At 36.4% G+C, this 20,859-nt stretch overlaps 1 protein-coding gene across 1 annotated transcript in view; it reads left to right on the top strand.

Moving 5' to 3' along the window:
* Positions 1-20,543, top strand: part of LOC120539356 (deleted in malignant brain tumors 1 protein-like) — a 33,663-nt gene extending 13,120 nt beyond the window's left edge. The window contains exons 5-12 of the mRNA XM_039769354.1: positions 5,076-5,120; positions 5,594-5,744; positions 7,487-7,686; positions 10,631-10,818; positions 14,461-14,849; positions 15,887-16,146; positions 18,176-18,205; positions 18,355-20,543. Of these exons, the coding sequence (XP_039625288.1) occupies positions 5,076-5,120; positions 5,594-5,744; positions 7,487-7,686; positions 10,631-10,818; positions 14,461-14,849; positions 15,887-16,146; positions 18,176-18,205; positions 18,355-18,521 (1,430 nt within the window). The 3' untranslated portion in view covers positions 18,522-20,543. The remainder of the gene's footprint in view (positions 1-5,075; positions 5,121-5,593; positions 5,745-7,486; positions 7,687-10,630; positions 10,819-14,460; positions 14,850-15,886; positions 16,147-18,175; positions 18,206-18,354) is intronic.
* Positions 20,544-20,859: the final 316 nt, after the last annotated feature.

The raw sequence follows: 20,859 nt of genomic DNA on the forward strand, positions 1-20,859 counted from the left end.
TATTAGAGTACAGCGTAGCTACAGTGTACAAATGTACAGAGAGTATTCTAAATAATACCACCATTGTATTACAATAAATGCAGCATCTACCACTCATGACTGCACAGCAGTATGAGTATGTGAAGGTTTCCTTCGTTGATGAATTTGAAAGTGAAGCATTAAAGAGACAAGTACTGATGAATCCCAGTGAGCCGCTGCAACATGCTTAGCAATTTCTCTGGAACATTGCTGATAAAAGTTTCTTTGAGCCTTATTCTAAGACAACATGTACAGGATGAATGCTTTATCAGCAGATCTCTATAGAGAGAGGGGTTGGGAGCAAACACTAATACAGCATGTTGCCATACCCACCTCACAACAAACCACCTCAGTAACCCAAATTAGGACACGAGCGCAGCCGTGCAATTGGTGCCATCTCTAAAGGATAATAATGAAACTGACAGACCATAGATGCTAAGTGTGAAGTGTCAGGATGACAGCACAAGATGATGTCTAGAGGTGAATTATTAGACTAAAATCCATCCATCCATCCATTATCCAACCCGCTTTATCCTAACACAGGGTTACGGGGGTGTGCTGGAGCCAATCCCAGCCAACACAGGGTGCAAAGCAGGAAACAAACTCCGGGCAGGGCGCCAGGCCACCGCAGACTTTTTAAAATGCTGATTGTAAATGCTTCTTTAGATGCAGTGTTGGTAGAAACTACAAATTAAGGTTTTAGATAACTGGTTTAGAGGCTCTTATTTGTATCCCTCACATGAATAGCTTGCTGAGGCTGTGTCATCTGGTCTGAACAGAAGACTTCACTTGGCCCTTTTAAGTTGGTGTCCCTTGGAAACGACACTGGCATACTGAGTACACGTAAAAAAAAGACAAAAAGTTAAGAACTACAGCAGAATCAATTTGGAAACACTTCTGTTCCTATCACAATATGTGTAGTATTGCATGTAAACAAAAGCTGTATTTCCTTTAAGGAATTCTACCAGCATTTAGACCATGCAGATAAAATTATTTATTGATGCATGAAAAAGTGGATAAAGCAGATAAGACCCAATGGACAGTTGCTTATTTTTCCACGGGCTAATTTCTTAAAAAGTTCCCAGGTTAAAACTTTCTCTGATTTCTTTTCTCAGGATATAAAATTACCTACTCGATACTGTTTGTTATTATTTTACAAGAAGTTTTCAAATATGTGCGTGCTTTGTCATCAGATGTCATTCCTATCTGGAAACTTAACAAAGCACATTTGTAATGGGGCCTGTGCAAATTGCATAGAAGTCAGTATGTTTATTTAAAAACTACTTAATAATGGATCAAAATGTTACTGAGCAACCAAAGCAAACAAAAGGAAAAAGGACAAAATCACACCTAGATTCCTATGCATTTCTGTGCCACAAGAAGAAACATTTAGTTTGTTTGGTTTTGCAAGAAAGGAAAGCATTATTGACTGTGCAGTTATTAAGAAAAATGAAAGCATCTAATTGAACAATTACAGAAAAAGTTTTATTTGGAAGGGTTGGAATAAAAACCTGCCAAAAGAGAACCAATGTCCCAGTATAGAACAGGTCTTGAGAGGTATGTCGTTGGACTGAAGCATTAAGGAGACCAGTACTGTGCTAAGAAAATGGCCAATAAATCTACAGGAACTCGTTAAAAATAATGCTGAATCTACTGAGAAAGGGATTGGATTAAGCACAATAAATATGTAAATCCTGCCAGTGAGGGGCTGCAACATGCTTAGCAATTTCTCTGGAACATTACTGATGAAAGTTTCTTAGAGTCTTATTCTAAGATAACATAACCAACCATTATCCAACCCACTATATCCTAACTACAGGGTCACAGGGGTCTGCTGGAGCTAATCCCAGCCAACACAGGGCACAAGGCAGGAAACAAACCCCGGGCAGGGCGCCAGCCCACCGCAGTCTAAGATAACATCCATCCATCCATTTTCCAAACACAGGGTCACGGGGGTCTGCTGGAGCCAAGGCAGGAACCAATCCCGGGCAGGGCGCCAACCCACCGCAGGACTCACACACCCGGGACAATTTAGAATCGCCAATCCACCTAACCTGCATGTCTTTGGACTGTGGGAGGAAACCAGAGTATCCCCACACAGACACAGGGAGAACATGCAAACTCCACGCATGAAGGACCTGGTAAGCGAACTCGGGTCTCCTAACTGCGAGGCAGCAGCACTACCACTGTGCCACTGCGCTACCGTGCCACCCCTAAGATAACATGCACAGGATAAATGCTTTATCAACAGATCCCTATAGAGACAGAGAGAACATGCACTGATACAGCGTGAAAAAATGTGACCTTGAGATTTTGATGAATCTTGACGTTTTAGACCTCCCTAAGTCCGAAAATAATATTTTTTGGAATTGTGTCTGTGTGTGTGTGTAAACACGATAACTCAAAAATATAAGATAGATGGGTGAAATTTGGCATGTGGTTGTTACACCAAAATTGTAGATCTGTATTAACTTTTGGTCCAAATCCATCAACCGGAAGTGAATACATACTTGTTTTTTTCTATTCATGCAGCTGCAGAATCTGATACATTCAACTTTACTTTTATAATAATTACTCAATTTATTACTAAATTGATTTGATTTGTTGTTGATGGTTCTTTAATGTACATAATATAAAAATATAAACATTGTCTTGCAGTTTACTCCTCAAATATCCATCCACATATCTGAGTATACAAGATAGTCTACGGGAGACCAATCATGATTTTTAATTGATAGCAAAGACTTTCAGGATGGTTTTGTAAGCTGTTGATAACCGCTAAATGTTATCGCAGAGCCATATGTCTAGAGAAAACCATGAGTGAATTGTGCTTAAATGTGGGTTGGAACAATTAGATGGTTTACTGAGTGTCACATTTCTCATTACCTCATTAGAAGGAGCTCAAGGTAGGGGTGGTGAGGTTATATATAGATACTATTTTAAACAGCAAAGAGAACCTACACTCTTGTTAACATAAGTCGATCGACAGCAAACCTGTGCTTGCAATCGATAAACCCACTAAAGCTGCCATTTCTCCTAAGAAGACCCCAGTTAAATATATAAATGTGTGTTGTGCATGCGGAGAACATATTACATGTGTTAAAAATAAATATAACCTGTTGCAAGGGGAAAACCATTCTATGAAACCAGATATTTATTCAGTATACAAAGACATCACTATCCATCCATCCATTCATTATCCAATCCACTATATCCTAACTACAGGGTCACGGGGATCTGCTAGAACCAATCCCAGCCAACACAGGACGCAAGGCAGGAAACAAACCCCGGGCAGGGCGCCAGATCTTGATCTTTGTTTGTCCACGAATGAATTAGAAGAAGCACTAGATGGCAGTAGAGAGACAGCTAAAACATAGGCATTGCATTAAGAATCTCCTCCAGGCTTATACTACTGAAGACTGTAGTACGCCAGTCACACCTCAAAACACAGACATTCAAACTAAACAAATTGTTGTGCTTTAAATTAACTAAAGAGATCTTCATTTAGATCTTGATCTTTGTTTGTCCGCGAATTCCACACATGCGTAGACCACCTTCCAGTTTAGTACGTTGTTGTTACTCACGGATGTCAACGGAATAATGAAAGGGGTGGTGGACAGTGTTACGCTGGTTAGCTCCTGAGGCCTGGTTAGAGAATGAGATTACCAAAGATAAAAGGTACGTGCCTACGTAACATATGAATGAAAGAAAGACAGTGGGTAAAATTGACAACGTAACAGCACGTTCCAGAAATTATTATTGTTACGTTGTACTTGGCGAGTGCTGCACGTCTCACAGTTGTACCGTGGCTTGCTCACATGTAAGTGAAGTGATCCCTATTTATGCTTTAAAGAGCCTGGATACCTATGTGTCCCCCTTTTATAACCATTGCTCCGTGTATATTGCCTTACTCTTTGGATTGCCACAAAGCAACCTGCGAGATTGGAGAAAGGTTGAGAAGACATCGTGAGAGGAAACGATAGCGTCATGAAAACGAGACAGACTGTGAACGGACAGAAACAGAAATGCTCCTACACCACCACATAATTACGATTCGGATAGTGATTCCGTTTACGCCGTTCCTATCAAATCAATATTCAAGGGTTTTCTTTTGTCATTTTGTTTATCTTATAAAAAATCATAATGCAGTTCACGACTGGCAGCCGCGTTTAAACAGGGAGCCCTTCACAGACAACTTTAACACGCGCAACATAGTTGGGCACACATGGCTAGTACTGTATATAGACATAATTTTCTCTAAACACTATTAGCTGTGGTTCTGCCATGTAGTGACAACAAAATTACAGGAAGATAAATAAATAATCAAGATTCAGATAGCATTTGCTCCTGAGCTCTTGAATGGATAACAGCAATTTCAGCTTTTAATTTTCCCTCCTTGTTAATTCTTTTGTTCATTTTTTTTTTGCTCTTTTCATTTGGAGCCTTCGCAGTGCCAAATTTTCTGCTATCCACTACAGACTTTTTAACAAGCTGTCCCTAGACTTGCATTCTGAATCTTGAGAAACACATCTGGCCTGGCAAGACTATGAAATAATACAAGGTTTTGTTGTTTTTTTAATAGTTATAAAAATGAATTCATTTAAGATATTTTTGGCCCCTATTATTATTAAGTAAGGATTTCATAGAAAATAGCAACATAGCCTTACAGCTCCATGGATTTTTGTTTGAAACTCATCTTATTTTCTGTGTGGAGTCTGAAATTTCTCCCCATGATTGTGTGGGTCTTCTCTGTGTACTATTGTTTTTTTCCCCATATTCCTAAAATGCGTAGTGTACTTTGACTGGCAAGTCCAAATTGGCCTAAAATGATAGTATGTGAGTTTGAGTGTGAGTCTCTATGAAAAAGATGAGACAGACACATGAAAAAGGCTTAGATATCCAACATAAATTCCTTATTTAATACCATAGATCATAAGTAGATCACATAATAAACAAGTAAGAAAATTTACACATTCTGTAACATTTTCATGTTTTATAGTTATTCAAACATATTATGTTATTGTCACCTTGATTAAATGTTATATTGTGTCTTTTAGAATATTGTACACTTACCACTACCCAACAATCCACCATGATCTCAGGTAGGTTTTTCTACTACTGGCTATATAATTCCAATGAAGTATTTATTATAGCTATTCTACTGCTTAGTTTGAGAAGCATGCACATTTATTAGAAATTAGAAGTATTCTTCTTTGAAAAAATTAAACTTTTTTAATTTCTAGTTAATTTTTGAAAATGTTCTTTTTTACTATTCTAATTCAGAAGCTCTCCTTAAATCTGGAATCATTCATTTCCTGTAAATTAAGCAACATTCTTAAAACAATTAGCAATTAAGTTAACTTTAATAGATCCTTGGCTCTTCTCAGAAATGCTGTGTAACATTTTGCTTGTTACGTAGGAACATAAGAAGCTTGACAAGCAAGAGGAGATCATTTATTTTATGATGATTTTAAAGTAATCACTATATCTCATCCAGATACTTTATAAAAGTTGTAAAGTCAATCACTGTTTAGATTATTATTGTTTATTGTGTGAATTAATTCTTTTGTAACAGGCAATGGTAGCTGTGGCAGCCATCTTGGTGGAACAGACGGTACATTTACAAGTCCTGGCTATCCATATAGTTATCCACACAATGCTTTTTGCACATGGTATATACAGGTTGAAAGAGGCAGTATAATAGAACTCAATTTTACATCGTTTAGGTAGGTATATTATATATTATACAATTCTATATTATGTATTGGGAAGTTTAAATTAAGAATTTCACCATACTCTTTATATGAGACAATAATGATCCTAAAAACCTATAAATCTACATATAGTAGTGTGTTTTATATTAATAAGGCATATTTAAATAAGAAGCAGTGCTTAAAAACAAAAGTCAACAGTTGTGCACTTTTTTATAATAAAATCAGAGGGACTGAGGTGAGTGGGCAATTGGGAGGCTTGAAACTATAAATATCTAAAATGATAGTTTTCTTCATTTTTTCCTCATATTTTTTAAATGTTCTGTTACAATGCCATTATTGCATAGTACTCATGTATATAAGAATAAACTAAATATGATTAAACTGACCGAATTCAAAGGCTCTCTATCAGCTAAACAAAAGTGTGCTAATTTGTAAAAATGTATGTTCGGTACATTGCACTGCAAGCTAATTGCTGGCCTGATAAATATAATATTTAAACTATATATATTATAAAAGGATAGTTTTTAACAAATGATTTTTCTTCAGGATGGTGTTTTCATCATACTGTCAGTCTGCCTCAGTTTCATTGTATGACGGCCCTTCCTCCAGCAGTCCAGTCATTGCAACCATCTGCACATCCCCAAACAATACTTACTGTATATATTAACTTCAAACTTTATGACTGTCAACTTCAAAACAGATTCATCTGTAACAGCTTACTGCCCAGTACAGTACTGCCTCGATATTTATTTAGAAAATTAAAATACTGATAGACACAAAAATGTGTATTATTTATAGTAAGCCACTATATTGAATGTGGCAGTTAGTTTCTTGACTGATCAGTTGAGACAAACTGTTCATCCCTAAGACATACAGTATAGTCCCTCTCAGTAAGACATCTTGTAAAAATTGGATACATTTTTATAATTTATGTTCTGTGTTTTTAAGCATGCAGTGGTACAATGGTTAGTGCTGCTGCATCCTAAACACAGGGCTCAACTTTGACCCAATCAGTGTGTGTTTGCATGAAGTTTGCATTCTCTATCTATATAGTATTTTGTGGGTTTTTCCCCAGTTATTTCAGTTGCCTCCAACAGCTTATGGCTGCGTATGTATCTGTGTATCCTGTCAGATTTTCTAGTGCAGGCTCTATCTTATTGTAATGATATAGCCATTATTATTATTTTTGCTAATTTTGATTTAATAGCCAATTTCAGCAATCCATAGGACAATGGCTTGCTGATGCCATTTTAATTTGTGTGGCCTTAGTCTTCTTTAGTGCCTTACTGCTTAGTTTATATTACAGTTCTGTCACAAAGACTCTTTCATGAAGCCTCCAATCTTTTTGTGTAAAAGGGAACATTGGCTCTAAGGTCAGTTTGGAAGCATATTCGGTGGCACTGCATCAACAGTGTTTAATTACACTTTATTACCGTGTGTGTGTGGGTTTTACTCATCCTCATTCTTATCCATTCATTTTCTTATCCTGCTTATTCAGGTCAGAGTCATGAGCTTGACCAGTCAGTGATTGCTGTCACTATATTTCCACATCATTCATCCAGTATAAGAATGGATGGGCCAAAGCCATTATTGGCTTCATCATCCACAAGGCAGTAGCTAATCGTGAATGGAATCCTGTTGATGGCAGTGCTCTCACTATATATTTTTGTATCATTTCTCTGCAATTTCATTATATGATATACTAATATACAGTGTATATATGGAGTTAAGGAAACAATTTAATATTTTCTTAGATTGGAAAGCTCTTCGAACTGTCAATATGACGCAGTTTCTATGTATGATGGACCATCATCTAGCAGTCCTCTGATTGCAACCATCTGCAATAACTTAAAAACGACATTTGAATCTTCTTCAGACACAATGACAGTGGTATTCCGCAGCGATGGATCTGTCTCATTCCCAGGGTTTTATGCTGAGTACACAGCTATTTCAGGTAAGTAGAAGGGAACTATATAATTCTACAAAAGACTGCGAGAAGATGGCATGTATTGATTTTAGCTCAGAGATATCACCATATGATACAGTGATTCATTCATTCATTTTCCACCACTTATCAGAGACTGAGTCACAGGGGGCAATGAGACACAAATATACCTTTTCCCAACCACACTTGCCAATTCATACTGTGGGATCCCAAGGCATTTCCAAGCAATGTGGGAGATATAATTCTCTCATCAAGCCCTGGGGTTTCCCCACAGTCCCCTCTCAGCTCATCTTGCCCATAAAACCTCCACAGGTAGTCACCCGGGAGGCATCTGTGTTATTTGCTCAAACCACCTCAGTTGGTGCCTCTTGATGCAGAGGGTCAATGGCTCTGTTCTGTGCTTCTCCATAATATCTATGCTTCTCACCCTGTCTCTAAGGCAGAGTTCAGCTACTGCTTGTACCCACAATCTCATTCTTTCAGTCATTGCCCAATACTCATGACCATAAGGTGAGGGTAGTGATGTAGATCAACTGGTAAATTAAGAGCTTCACCTTCTGGCTCAGCTACTTCTTCAACACTATGGATTGGTATAGCAACCACACAATTGCACTCACTGCCCCTATTCCCCTCAATCATGAACAAGACCTCGAAGTACTTAAACTCATCCAGTTTAGGTAGTAGCGCACATACTACTCAGGGAACACCGTCGACCTTTTTCCTACTGAAGACCATGTCCTCAGATTTGGAGGTGCTGTTCTTCATCCCTGCTGCTTTGTCCTTGGTCGCAAACCGCTCCAATGTGTGCTGGAGAGCACATTCCTGATAAAGCCAACAGGATCACGTCATCTGCAAAAGGAGGGATAGAGAGATGATACAAAGATGGAGACTTTTAAAAAAACCTAGTTTTAACCAGCCTCTGGTTTTCCTTTTTAACTATAGTGGATATATTGATGCCTCATGTTAGAATTCCTCAAATGGTCATGTTCAATAACATAACATTCTCTTCAACCTCTGTTTTTAGTCTTGTTTAAGGGGAATCGCAGCACACCAAGAAACCTTTACTTTATTGCCATGACAAGATCAGGTGCATTCAATTTCATTTGATGTTACTCATTTGATCAATGCACACAAACAACACAAGAAGAACAGAAACCATTGTTTCCAAAGCCACTCAAGCAACCAGTTTGATAATCACACACTTAGGACACACAGTTCTCTCAGCTTCTTTGAATTTTACTCATTTACTACACTGCATTGCCTACTGAAGTTTCTAAGGTATGCCAAACAATGTTAAAAAATGTTTTCACTTTGTTCGTGGTCTAATACGCTTGTGGCTGTGTGTTGTATATAACAAAGTTAAGCAAAATGTAAGAAGTTTGACAGACTACAGAAGACCTTTCAATCCATCAAGCTAATTTGGTTAAATACTTGAAAAATCAGAATATCTCATCCTGCTACTTTAAAACACCCAAAATGAAAGTTAAAAATGTCACACAAAGTCACAATTTTTCAAGTGCAGTCTTGTCATCTACATGACAACCCAAGTTTGAATTAAATGGTGATTAGGGTAACAACATGCCTCAAACCATTTCTGGTCACCTTAGATTTTATGAATAGTTTAAGCTATGAAATATCAAGGTCAGGGCCGGATTAAGGTGGGCGCTATTGATGCTGCAGCATTAGGCCCATTCCTGAAATAGGCCCAGATAAAAACAGAAGAGAATTTTCCGGAAGCTGAACAGTTTTCCTTTGCTATATTAACCTCAAAATAATTCTTAGAATGATATTTGGAATCAGACTTTCGGACGCCTAGACACAGCGTTACTTATTATACAGTTACTATTGTTCTTTGTGCTGTGATGTAACTATGACGTCGTTGTGTTTATTGTTAACCGAAGATTTCAAGTTAATGTGATCAATTTTACATTAAACAGTTTACTTAGTAATTTGGCTGCGTTTTTTTGCAATATCTTTGGGATTCTTGAAACTTTATTATTGTTCAGTAAGAGCCACGTAGTAAATTTTTCACCTTGAAAGTTAGTTGTACAGTAAAAATCGATGGGAATTTAAATGGTTATCTGTAAAGGTGAAACTAAAAGTCGTCCCGCAGGCCCGGCATGGATGTTTAGAATTTTTTAAATCCTCGACAGGATTCTGGTCTATTATGAAATTTAAATCGTGGACAAATTTTTACCCTCAAGAGCCTGAACTGAGTCACTTTGACCCAATGTCTCAGCAAATCCATTTTTTCTTACTCTGTTTCGTTAGAGAATTGCAAAATTTTGTGTATTTCATTGTTAGGTTTTCTCCATTAAGTGCTCTTTTCAGACAATTGCTATTGAATGTTGATGTTACATAGTTTGATGTTAAGCTCGAGTTGTTACGATACTACGCCGTTATTATTATTCATGTTCAATAAAGGCTGGCTGGTTGCATCGCAAGCAATTAAGGCTCCTTGGTTAGTCTGAGTGCGCATGTATGATGAGTGTCGAATGCACATGCAACAATGCCAAAAAAAAAATAGGCAGTTTTTGCGCTGCAGCATCAGGCCCAATTTCATTTTAATCCAACCCTGATCAAGGGTAGTTTTAGTAAAGTACAGAAAACTTTTATGGAAATAAAACAAGAACCAGGCTTATCATGGTTCACACTGGTTACTGGCTCTGCAGGAAAGACATTATAAGATTGTGTTACTGAATGGGTTCCTGTGGATAGCTGAGAAAAAGCTAGATTATGCTTTATTATTTCTTTTATACCAGTAATGGATATAAAAATGGTTTAAGATGGTCAAACATTCTCTTAATTGTTATTCTTACCAGCCCATAAGTCAAAACAAGAAAACCTTCTCTTTAAGAACACTGATTTATTTTAGCAAGTGTTATCTGCTGATTTTGTTTAAATTGCTTAATTAATTTATGTATGTATGTATTTATTTATTTATTTATTCAAGACCATCCTAATTTGAAAATCTCATGCTCTTCATATGATATGTCAGTCACCCTTCTGAGATCATATATTGAGTCACTGGGACACAATGCAAGTCAGCTGCATTTGAATCATGAGTATTGTAGAGCACAAGACTATGGATCAGAGATTATCTTCAGATTCCTTTTAAACCAATGTGGAACTTCTCGAGAGGTAAGATAGATTTCTTTCATGAGGTCTATGAAAGTCTGTTTAATCTGCCATGTATTACGACATGTCATTTTAAATCCTTTGTGCCATGTTTTGTATAAACAATATATTCATTTATTCAGTGGTTAGACCATTAGAACAATCTAGATGAGAACAGGCTAGTCAGCCCAATAAAGCTTGCAAGTACTATCCACTTAATTCTTCCAAATTAACATCAAGTCGAATTTTGAAAGTCCCTAAAAGACCTATTCTCTACCACACTACTTGGTAGCTTATTCCATATGTCTGTGGTTCTCTGTGTAAAGAAAAATTTTCTAAAGTTTGTGTGAAATGTACCCTTAACAAATGTCCATCTGTGTCCCTGTGTTCTTGATGAACTCATTTTAAAGTAATAGTCTTAATCCACTGAACTAATTCCCTTCATAATTTTGAACACTTTAACCCTGTCACCTATTAATCTTCTTTTGTTTAAACTTTCAAATAGTTTTATTTCAATTATCCTAAATCAATTACCAGACTGTTTGTCCCAAATTAAATTAAATGGGCAAGAAAAGTGTGTCTTTAAAGGAAAGCAATAATGTATAATTTATGTTATGGGCCACTGTATCTTTTTGATCTGGTTCACCATTCTCAACTTCATTTTTAATTTGTATGAATAACTTCATGAACCAAATTTCCTGACCGACTTCTTCCATTAAATTTTCCCAATAATATTGATCTTTTCCAAAACATTTTGTGCCAAGTTAACTTTTGTTATCTTCTTGCATTTTCATTATATTGATACAGTCAAACACCCCTGTTTCTTATTTAGAACAATGTAGAGAGAAACAAGGGGTCACCGTTTTAGGACAAGTGACATGTGAGAATGTCAGTGTAACTTATGTTATTAAGGAGAATATACTCCTATTACCAGAGACATTTTTGCCGTCATATATTTAGTTCTTTAATAGAAATCAGACTGGTTGAAAACAGGACTTCAGTTTTAAAAATATCTATAATATACATTAGAAGAGGAAAACCAACCACTAATTTAGTCCTAGTTGACAAAGAAAGCAAATTAGGAAGCAATCTCTTTAACAGGCAGGAACCAATGACTTATTAAGAATCTGACTGATGTAACCCATCAGTTCGAATCAATGGATGCAATCAATGCAGACATTCGACATTAAGTGAAAATGAATGGATAATACCATTGCTCTGCAAATTTAAAGTGCTTTGATATGGCATTCATCACCGTTGTATAACAACAAGCTGCTTGTGTTTTTAATTTCTTTTACTATGGAGAGACTCCCAATATGCAGAAATTGAAAAACAACATTTTGCTTTCAACCGTTTTCATTTTAAAGGCCATTTGTACTGAGAATTACATACAAGTACACAGAGGGTAATATTTCTTTTCTCCCTAATATTCAAAGAGGAAGTATCAATTTCATTTTTGGACAGCCAGATAAGGGACAAATAATACATAAAAATGTGATAATTGTTGTCTTCCTAAAAAATAAGTCTGTTTTATGAATTAACGAGGTATATAAACCATACTGTGTCCATAAAGTTAGTATTAAACATTTGATTCCATCTGATTTTTGAGAAATGAAAGATGTCATCAATTAATCTTTATTAAGCATTTGTGAGCAGTCACTTGAAAAAGGAAACGTACCCGAGGACTGGAAAGTTGAAAATGTGAATCCAGTCTTCAAGAAGGGAGGCGATTGGATCCTGCTAATTACAGATCAATATGTATCAAGTTCTGTGCCATGCTAAATTTTGGAAACTTTAATAAGAAATAAATTTTAAAAGTACTTGTATGAACATATCATACTTAGTAACAGCCAGCATAGGTTAATGATAGGAAGGTCTTACCAACCCAGCCTGTTTAGAATTTTTTTAAACATGCAACTGCAATAACTGACAAAAACAAAGCATACACCATAATTTACTTAGACATTCAAAAAGCCTTTGACACAGTCTGAAGATTAGTTCTAAAACTAGAAGCTGTAGGCATCAGAGGTAACCTACAAAACTGGATCTCAAGTTGGTTAGCTGGCAGAAGACAAAGAGTACAAAGAAGAGAAGAGTTCTCTACGTAGAGTGAGATCAACTGTGGAGTCCCTCAGGGGTCTGTCCTGGGGACATTGCTTTTTTTTCATTAATGACATTCATTTCAGTACAGTTAGTAAAATTTGCAGATGAGACTAAAATTGGAGCAATTTCAGACTTTGAGGATGGACCAAAAACAATTCAGAAAGACTTGGAGAATCTTCAGAGTTGGGCGAAAATTAAGTTTCATGTAGAAAAGTGCTATACATGGGTAAAAGAAATGTCAGTTATAAATGCAAGATGGGAGACACTGTTATAAAAGATGCAACCTCTGAAAAGGAGGAGCTTCATCATCAGAGCAATGTGCAGAGACAATTAAAAAGGCAAATAAAATGTTAGGTGATATTGTAAAAACTATGGAATATACATCCAGGGATGTTATACTCAGACAATATAATGCACTAGTGAAACCAAGTACTGTGTGCAGTTTTGGTCGCAACACTACAAGAAAGACATACAGTAGCAGCAAATAAAGATGTACAGAAAGGAACAACCAGGTTCATCTAAGGACTTAAGAGAGCATGCTGTATTCTGAAAGAGTCACAGAATTAAACCTGTTTAGTCCAAATCAGATGTGACTGAATGTAGACCTAATTCATAGAGGCATTAAAGGCATTGACAATGTAGATCTAATACAACTGTTTCTACCTAACTGAATCACGTACTTGAGAACACCAGTGGAAATCAAGGAGAACTTAATTTAGGACTAAAGCCAGAAAACACTTCTTTATGCAGAGAGTTGTGGGAATCTGGAAGAAACTAGTGAAGCATGTAGTTGAAGCAGAAACTTTGACAACCTTCAAGAAGTGCCTGGATGAGACAGTTTAGCTGTTAGCTAAAGAAACTATCCTGAGAGGCTGAATGGTTTCCTCTCATTTGTCAACTTTCTTATGCTCTTATGATATACAAATAGTAGTTTTTAAAATGATGTTTCATCTACCCATCAATATACTGCTGAATTCACCCTTAGGATGTGGGGGGTCTGTATGCCCTTATCTGGATTAGGGAACCAGTCTGCCAGAGGGTATACTGATGTGCACATCCATACATCCCCACATTGGACCCAAGTGAACTTCCAATTACTTTAACCCACAAGTTTTTATAATATGGGAGGTGCTCCAGTATACCTGGAGGCATATATTGCAGTTGCAAGAAAAGAATGGAAGCTGCACACTGACAGTGTTCATGCAGACATGGACTCCTATTTTTTTATGGTATCAATAATAATCAATGAGCTACCATTCCACCCTTGGACTGATTTTTTTCTTGAATTCATTTATAATAATGTTTTTGAATATATACAGTTCTAGCTGCACTAACTATCTAAGATGAGTTGAAATCCAATTAATCAACATAGACCTCAGCATTAATGTCTGCAGTGAACCATCCAATGCATGCGTCTCTGCTATATGGCATTTGGTATGTGTTTCAAAAAAAGTAGTGTTAATGTTTGTGATGTGCCATTTGATAGAATGACAGAGACATAGCAACTGGATATACATAGAGACACATCCTTTTATTAAGGCGGATATATGTTTTTTCATGCAGGTCATAAATGGAGACATAATCTATTCCAACAACATCAGATCTTCACAAATAAGTGGACTGATCACAAGGCAGACATACCTCAAATTCCATGTCCGCTGCAGGATGCAAAAAAATGCAAGTGCAGAGATCATGTACAAAGCAAGGAGTGGTATTGCAGCCAATGAAACTGGCATAGGAACTTACAAGATCACAATGATGTTTTACGACTCGGCTGGATTTTACAGTCCTGTAACAGAAAGTCCATATATTGTGGATCTCAATCAAGAGCTCTTTGTCCAGCTCAGTCTCAACTCTTCAGATTCTTTGCTAACCATTTTTGTGGATACCTGCACTGCCTTTCCATCTCCCAATGAGTTCTCCTATCCTTCCTATAACTTGATCAGGAATGGGTAAGACTTTTTCCCTTCGTGGGGAATTTACTTTAATATCATTGTTTCCTGCTGCCAAGAGTTGTATGTTTTCTTCCTGAATGTTAATTGATAGCTTTCTTAAACTATTTGTTATGAAGCTCATAAAGATAGAACCTTTATAAAGGCATAGGAACACCATGCCTGACTGGTACTTTGACCTATTGTATCTATTTCTGAAAAGAAGTCAAGGTGTCAGCAGCTTTATTTATTTGAGATTACTCTTTGCAAAGCTCCAAGGGCCTACAGCTATGTAAAATTTTCAGAGTCTGTAAAAGCATCTCTGTTATATCTGATTTCCTAGAGGAAGAACAGGTCTGCTCAGTATCAGCAAGTCTTCAAATTACATTAAACCACCTGGCATTAATATACATTTTGTAAAGCGAAAGAATACAGATATAGAAAAATTACATTTACATCTGGCATTAAAGACGTACCTACAAAATGTGTTTGGAAAGAAATCACGTCCCCTGTGCAAAAATCAAATTAGCTGCGTTCATGGTTGATGTATGCGGTGTCAACCTTTTCAACCTCCTCTTAATGTGGTCTGTGTGATCTGATCACAATTCAATCACAACAGCATTTAATTCTTTTTTTTTTATTTAGTCAAGTGCTGTTCAGTTCATGCAAGGTGTTTAGGTGGCCCTAAAGTACAGTTATATTAATTGCTCTAAAGAACTGATTATTGTCAGCATCAGAAGCTCACATTGCACCACCCGACCTGTGTTTGGCGTTACTTTCATTCAGTGTGCTTCCCAAGTGTCCACTTTTAATTTTGTACATAAATAAAATGTATAGTTCAGTAATTCAGTACACTTATAATTCTTATGTTCATACAATCGCTAAGTCAGATTAATCTTTGAAAAAGCAATTTATAAAGTCTTCAATTGCAAAGAAAAATGCAAGCTACAATAAGTAAAACAGGGAATACAAAACAAAAACATCTAAAATGACACGCAGGTATAAAAATGTATTGTCAGTAAACTATTTTCATTTTGAAATATTCTTTTTCTTTTTAGGTGTGTAAGAGATCCCACCTATGTCTCCCTGTCCAATAACTCATATAACTTTGCCCGATTCAAATTCCGTGCCTTCAGGTTTATTGATTACTCCTCCAGTGTCTACTTGAAGTGTAAAGTAGTGGTGTGCCAGAGGAATGATTATTCTTCCCGGTGTTTCCAAGGGTGCCAACCAAGACGCAAGAGAGCTTTAAGCTCATCCAATGAGCAGTTTTCTGTTGTAGTGGGTGCTATACAGCTGAGAGACAATAAACAAGCAGGTAAGACAACATCCATCCACTATCAAATTTGGAACAATAAAAATCTCTTATGAGCACATCATTTATCCACCCACCTTCAAATTGCTTTTTTCCAGTTTCAGAGCTGTTTAAGGCTAATGTCTAATTCCCTGAACATCCAGCTATGGCCTGGACAGGGCCCAAGTCCATCCCAGGGCACACATAAGTTCACATGTACAGGGTAGCAATTTATAGTTATCAATTAACCTAAGACACAAATTTGAATTTTATTGAATTTAGTATTAAAAGTAAAATTTAAGACCTAAACATAAACTTTAGAATGGGTTAATGCATAATACAGTAAGAGAAGACGTTAAGTTCATTAGAATTTGTTATTTCAAATCTATGCTGAAAGCAGCACAAATAAACATTCATTGTGTACTTATTCGTGGATGAAAATCTAATAAGATGTTACCTATTAGTAGAAGAAAATATTTTTTTGCAGTAAATATTATGGTTATTCTCACGCATGGCATGCTTTGAAATACTTCTTATTTGATTATTGGCTATTGCCCACCATATATTAGCTGGTGTTGGGCCTTAGCAGCCTGGACTCCATGGCCCTGCAGTGAAGCATCTTCAGCCAGGAGTTCTACTCCTGTTTTGTAGCCCCACCACCTGTTCCTGTCACGTGAAATGTAATTCGACATTTCATCACATGCCTGCTTGGGGCCATTTTCAAGCACATAACCACAGAATGGCTGCCATCACCCAGTAATCCTTATATAATGGCAGTGTTCTTCCTAGTCTTCAACAGAACATATTGTAAGAAATAAAAACAAAAAGAGATGAACGTGAGTTGAGCCACAGTAAGGTAAACACCTGTATATGTGATGAAAAAATCATGATCATTGATGAGACATCTTTCCAGACATGAATCCCAAATTAGACTGACTCAAGATGGTGGTGGAACCCAAGGTAGAATTGGGGGTTGAGGAGACTGGGACCCAGAAATGATGTTAGCTGTTGCCCTGGTGCCAGTTGTCAGATCCACTGAAGCGAAGGGAGAAGAAGCATTAGACAATAATGCCAGTCCTCAGCTTGGGGTGGCATAACCATTTGGTGAGCTCTGAAGTTGTCTCCCAAGAGCATGCGCTTGACAATAGACATCTTGATGTCCTTTTTCTTGTTAGTCTATGCTGCTTCTGTATTGTTCACCTCTTCTTATGCTAGAGAAAGAGAGAACACTTTATTGAGGATCAACCACCACTAAAGTTAATTACATCGCATTGGGTTACCATTTCCATAGGCTGTTGCACACCTGCATATTTCAGCAAGAGACTTCTTAAGTTCAATGAATAACTATTTATTACAGCAGCTTAACCGAACCGTTTTGCAGAGGGTCAGGTACAACGCAAGAAGCAGTCATGAGCAGAGCATTAAATTAATTTGGTTAAATGTCCTAACAGAAACTAAATAACCTGCTTTCTCTTCATTTAGTTGGGAGGTGGGCCCATTATCTGGTCTGGTTTTGAAGCAAGTGTTTGAACCACAGCTCACACATTCAGACCTTTGTGTAGCTGTGAGCTTGTTATACAATCTGACTGTCAACTTCCTTAATCAAGCTAATTTTCACGGGGGCCTCAGCTTATATTGTTAGCAAGTGCAAAGAGAAAAACCAGCCCTGAATTAGAATCCATTCCAATTCAAATCACACACACACACACACACACACACATAGAACAGCTAATTATTTAAGACTGTAACTCCTAACTCTATTGCTCTTCAGTGTGATGGTGGTTTCAAAATCCCCTCTCTTACTAAAATGTCCACCTTTGTAAAGGGTTGTTCATTCTGTGTCATAAATATAGTTTAGAATTATCCACACAGAATCCCTCCAATATGTCAAATGGTGGCCTTACACTTTCTAGTCCTCTTTTTGTAGCTCAAAAAATGAATAATTCAATATGCTGAAATAATCAAACATGGGAGTTTCCTGTTAAACAGTCTCGGATGCTTTCATGGCCTACACTAGAATTTCTAAAGCATTTATTTATTTATTTGCTTACAGAGGGAAGGATAATGCATGGACAGGAATCAGGTATGTCTTATGCCTTCTTATTCATAGCTACACCAATTTTAAATAGATATAAATTAGTTTCTATAGCACATGGTGAAAATCATACACTATGGAAAAGTCAGGAATGAAACTTCTAAACCTCACTCATTTGTTTTCTTTTTTCCTTTCAGAGACACTCAGTCTGAAAGGTGACTCGGTTAGTGAGAATCCCTCAACCCAAGTGCCAGTGACAATTGCAATCACGGCTCTTGCTTCCATCATTGTTATCTTGGTTGGCATCACCCTGAAGCTGTACAGGAATCAGAAGAAAATGAATGAAGAAACACTTTTAAATTAGTGTTTGCATCAGTAAAGACATTTTAACATAGTTTGCTATTTTTCCTCTGACTCTGGAGGTTTCTTTGCTCTGTCTCCACATCTCTCAGTAGCTGTCATAATAATAATTTGATAATTAAAACTTGATAATAATATTTTGATCATTGAAACTTCAACTTAAATAAGATTGCCTTTCCTTTTCTAATTTTTTTTTTAAATATATAGAAAGTCAGTCCACAAAGATGAGGGCTCCTGTGATAAAGCAAGATTGGAATATTTGAACCCGACTCTGGAAGCAGCTAAACTAACTGTTGGCCCTAGGAATAAAGTCCAAGCATAGGAAAGCTATGAAAGACCCACAGCAGAACATGAAAGTGAGCACACACATAGAATTACAGGCAAGCCCTTCTTTAGAAAGAAAGAACGCAAATGATGAAATGCTGAAATATGTGCAACAGAGCAGGGGAATGGCCATAAAAAATACCTGAGTATAAGAAAAAAAAGCAAGATGGCAGCAGATAAGTGCATTGATATCTAAACTGTCTTAGATAGAAAAAGAAATCCATCATTTAGATCCTAATTTAACTCAGATAAAAATGTTTGTTTCCGTGTTGGATTAGACTAATGCTATTCTTATATTAATTTAGGCTTCATTGGCCTCTCATTTAAATTTCACTCACAAATCAATTGTAATAACCAATTTGGTCCATTAGATGGCATCATAGCCTAGCCAAGCACCATCAGCCCCGAATGGGACACCAGTCCCATGACAGGCTGCATGACATAATTTTCTGGGACAAAATATTAAAAATCAATAGAGAGAGATCTGATCAAATGTTAGGCATAGATGGGAAAAATCTTAAAAGCAACATTTAAAGGAGTAAAAAGCATATTAATGCATAGGTTAATTACAAATGAAAGGTTCAAAATAGGAACGAAGGGATCTCCAAAAGGAAGTCATTTAAGCTTCACTCTTGAATTGTTACAGTCCTTAGTTCCTTAACACAAAAGCACAAAATAAGTGCAATAAAATGTCTCCTAGTGATCAGCATCTACAGTGGATGCCCAAACCCACCTAAAATAAGAATGCTAGGAAAACATACTGTAAGTGTAGTATATAGTAAGCAAGACAAAGGAGTGCCTTGCATTATTTCCTTTAATATATTCCTAACATTCTGCGAATTCTAGGATAAGAATCTTTAAAAGTTGTTTTCATCTATATCTATTTTATTTTAAGATCAAAAGGCTAGCAGAAACATGACTTTGCTATACCTGAGTAGTTCTAGTTATGGTTTAATGTAAAAAATATATCGTATTTACCTTTTATTAAAATAATATTAAGTAGCTGGACAGAAGTGAGAAAAGTATTCAGGAGGTTAATTTCTGAGAGCAGAGCCATTAGGGAAGCACATTCTTTCTTTTATCTTTGTAAAGGAGTCTGTATACAGAATTGTAACAAATGAAACTACATGTTTAATTTCAGATTGGAGGCATGTTGATTAGCATATGCATCTATGACAATAATGACAATAGTGAGCCTGTGAACAACAGTACTGTATGTCATGTCACACAGGGACTGAAATCCTGAAGTTTAGTGGTTGTGCCTCAAGGGATAATGTTTCAACATGAGCAGCAAAGTTGATGAATTTTGTTTTGTTTTGGTTTTTTTTGTCTAAATATATCAACTCATAAATTAAATTTTAAAGTCCTAAAATACACAGCTCTTACATAAAATGAAATTTTTGTATAATGCATGAAGAATAAGTTTGGCTAATATCTGAAGTTTTCTTTTAGAATGACTTGTTGACAAGCCTGATGCTGCTTAAGTATCTAAACATAACTGAAATTTTCATCATAGTGAATTCAAATGAGAAAAAGGACATTTTTAAAGAAACCTACTGACTAAACAGTACTATCACAAGATGTAATTCAATTTCTGAGTAAAACATTTTACTTGAAGAGAGGAAAGTTATGTAGGTTTTTTGTTTGTAAAGCAAATTAAAAGACGAATGGATAATCAATAATAAACAACAATAAAGAATAATGAGTGACAATATGAGAGTGTAATTATACATACTTGTGCAACTCCTTAGAATCCGCTTTATTAACTATATTACAGATACACATGCTTACTGAAAGGGGTACAGGGTGGCTTTATAGGCAAATGCAGAGAAAAAAAATAGTATTTTTTGACCAAATTTCAGTTATAGTATAAGATGTTACAATTATTTATATTTACATGAAAGGATGGCAATCAGATACACGGAAACAAACACATGCCTTTCAAACATTGGCAGAATTGAAGGGGTGGCAAGGGAGTCGTTATCTTTTAAGATCACAGTTAATACAACTATGGTAAT

The sequence above is a fragment of the Polypterus senegalus genome, chromosome 1 (assembly GCF_016835505.1).
Source record: "Polypterus senegalus isolate Bchr_013 chromosome 1, ASM1683550v1, whole genome shotgun sequence".
NCBI classification, from domain to species: domain Eukaryota; kingdom Metazoa; phylum Chordata; class Cladistia; order Polypteriformes; family Polypteridae; genus Polypterus; species Polypterus senegalus.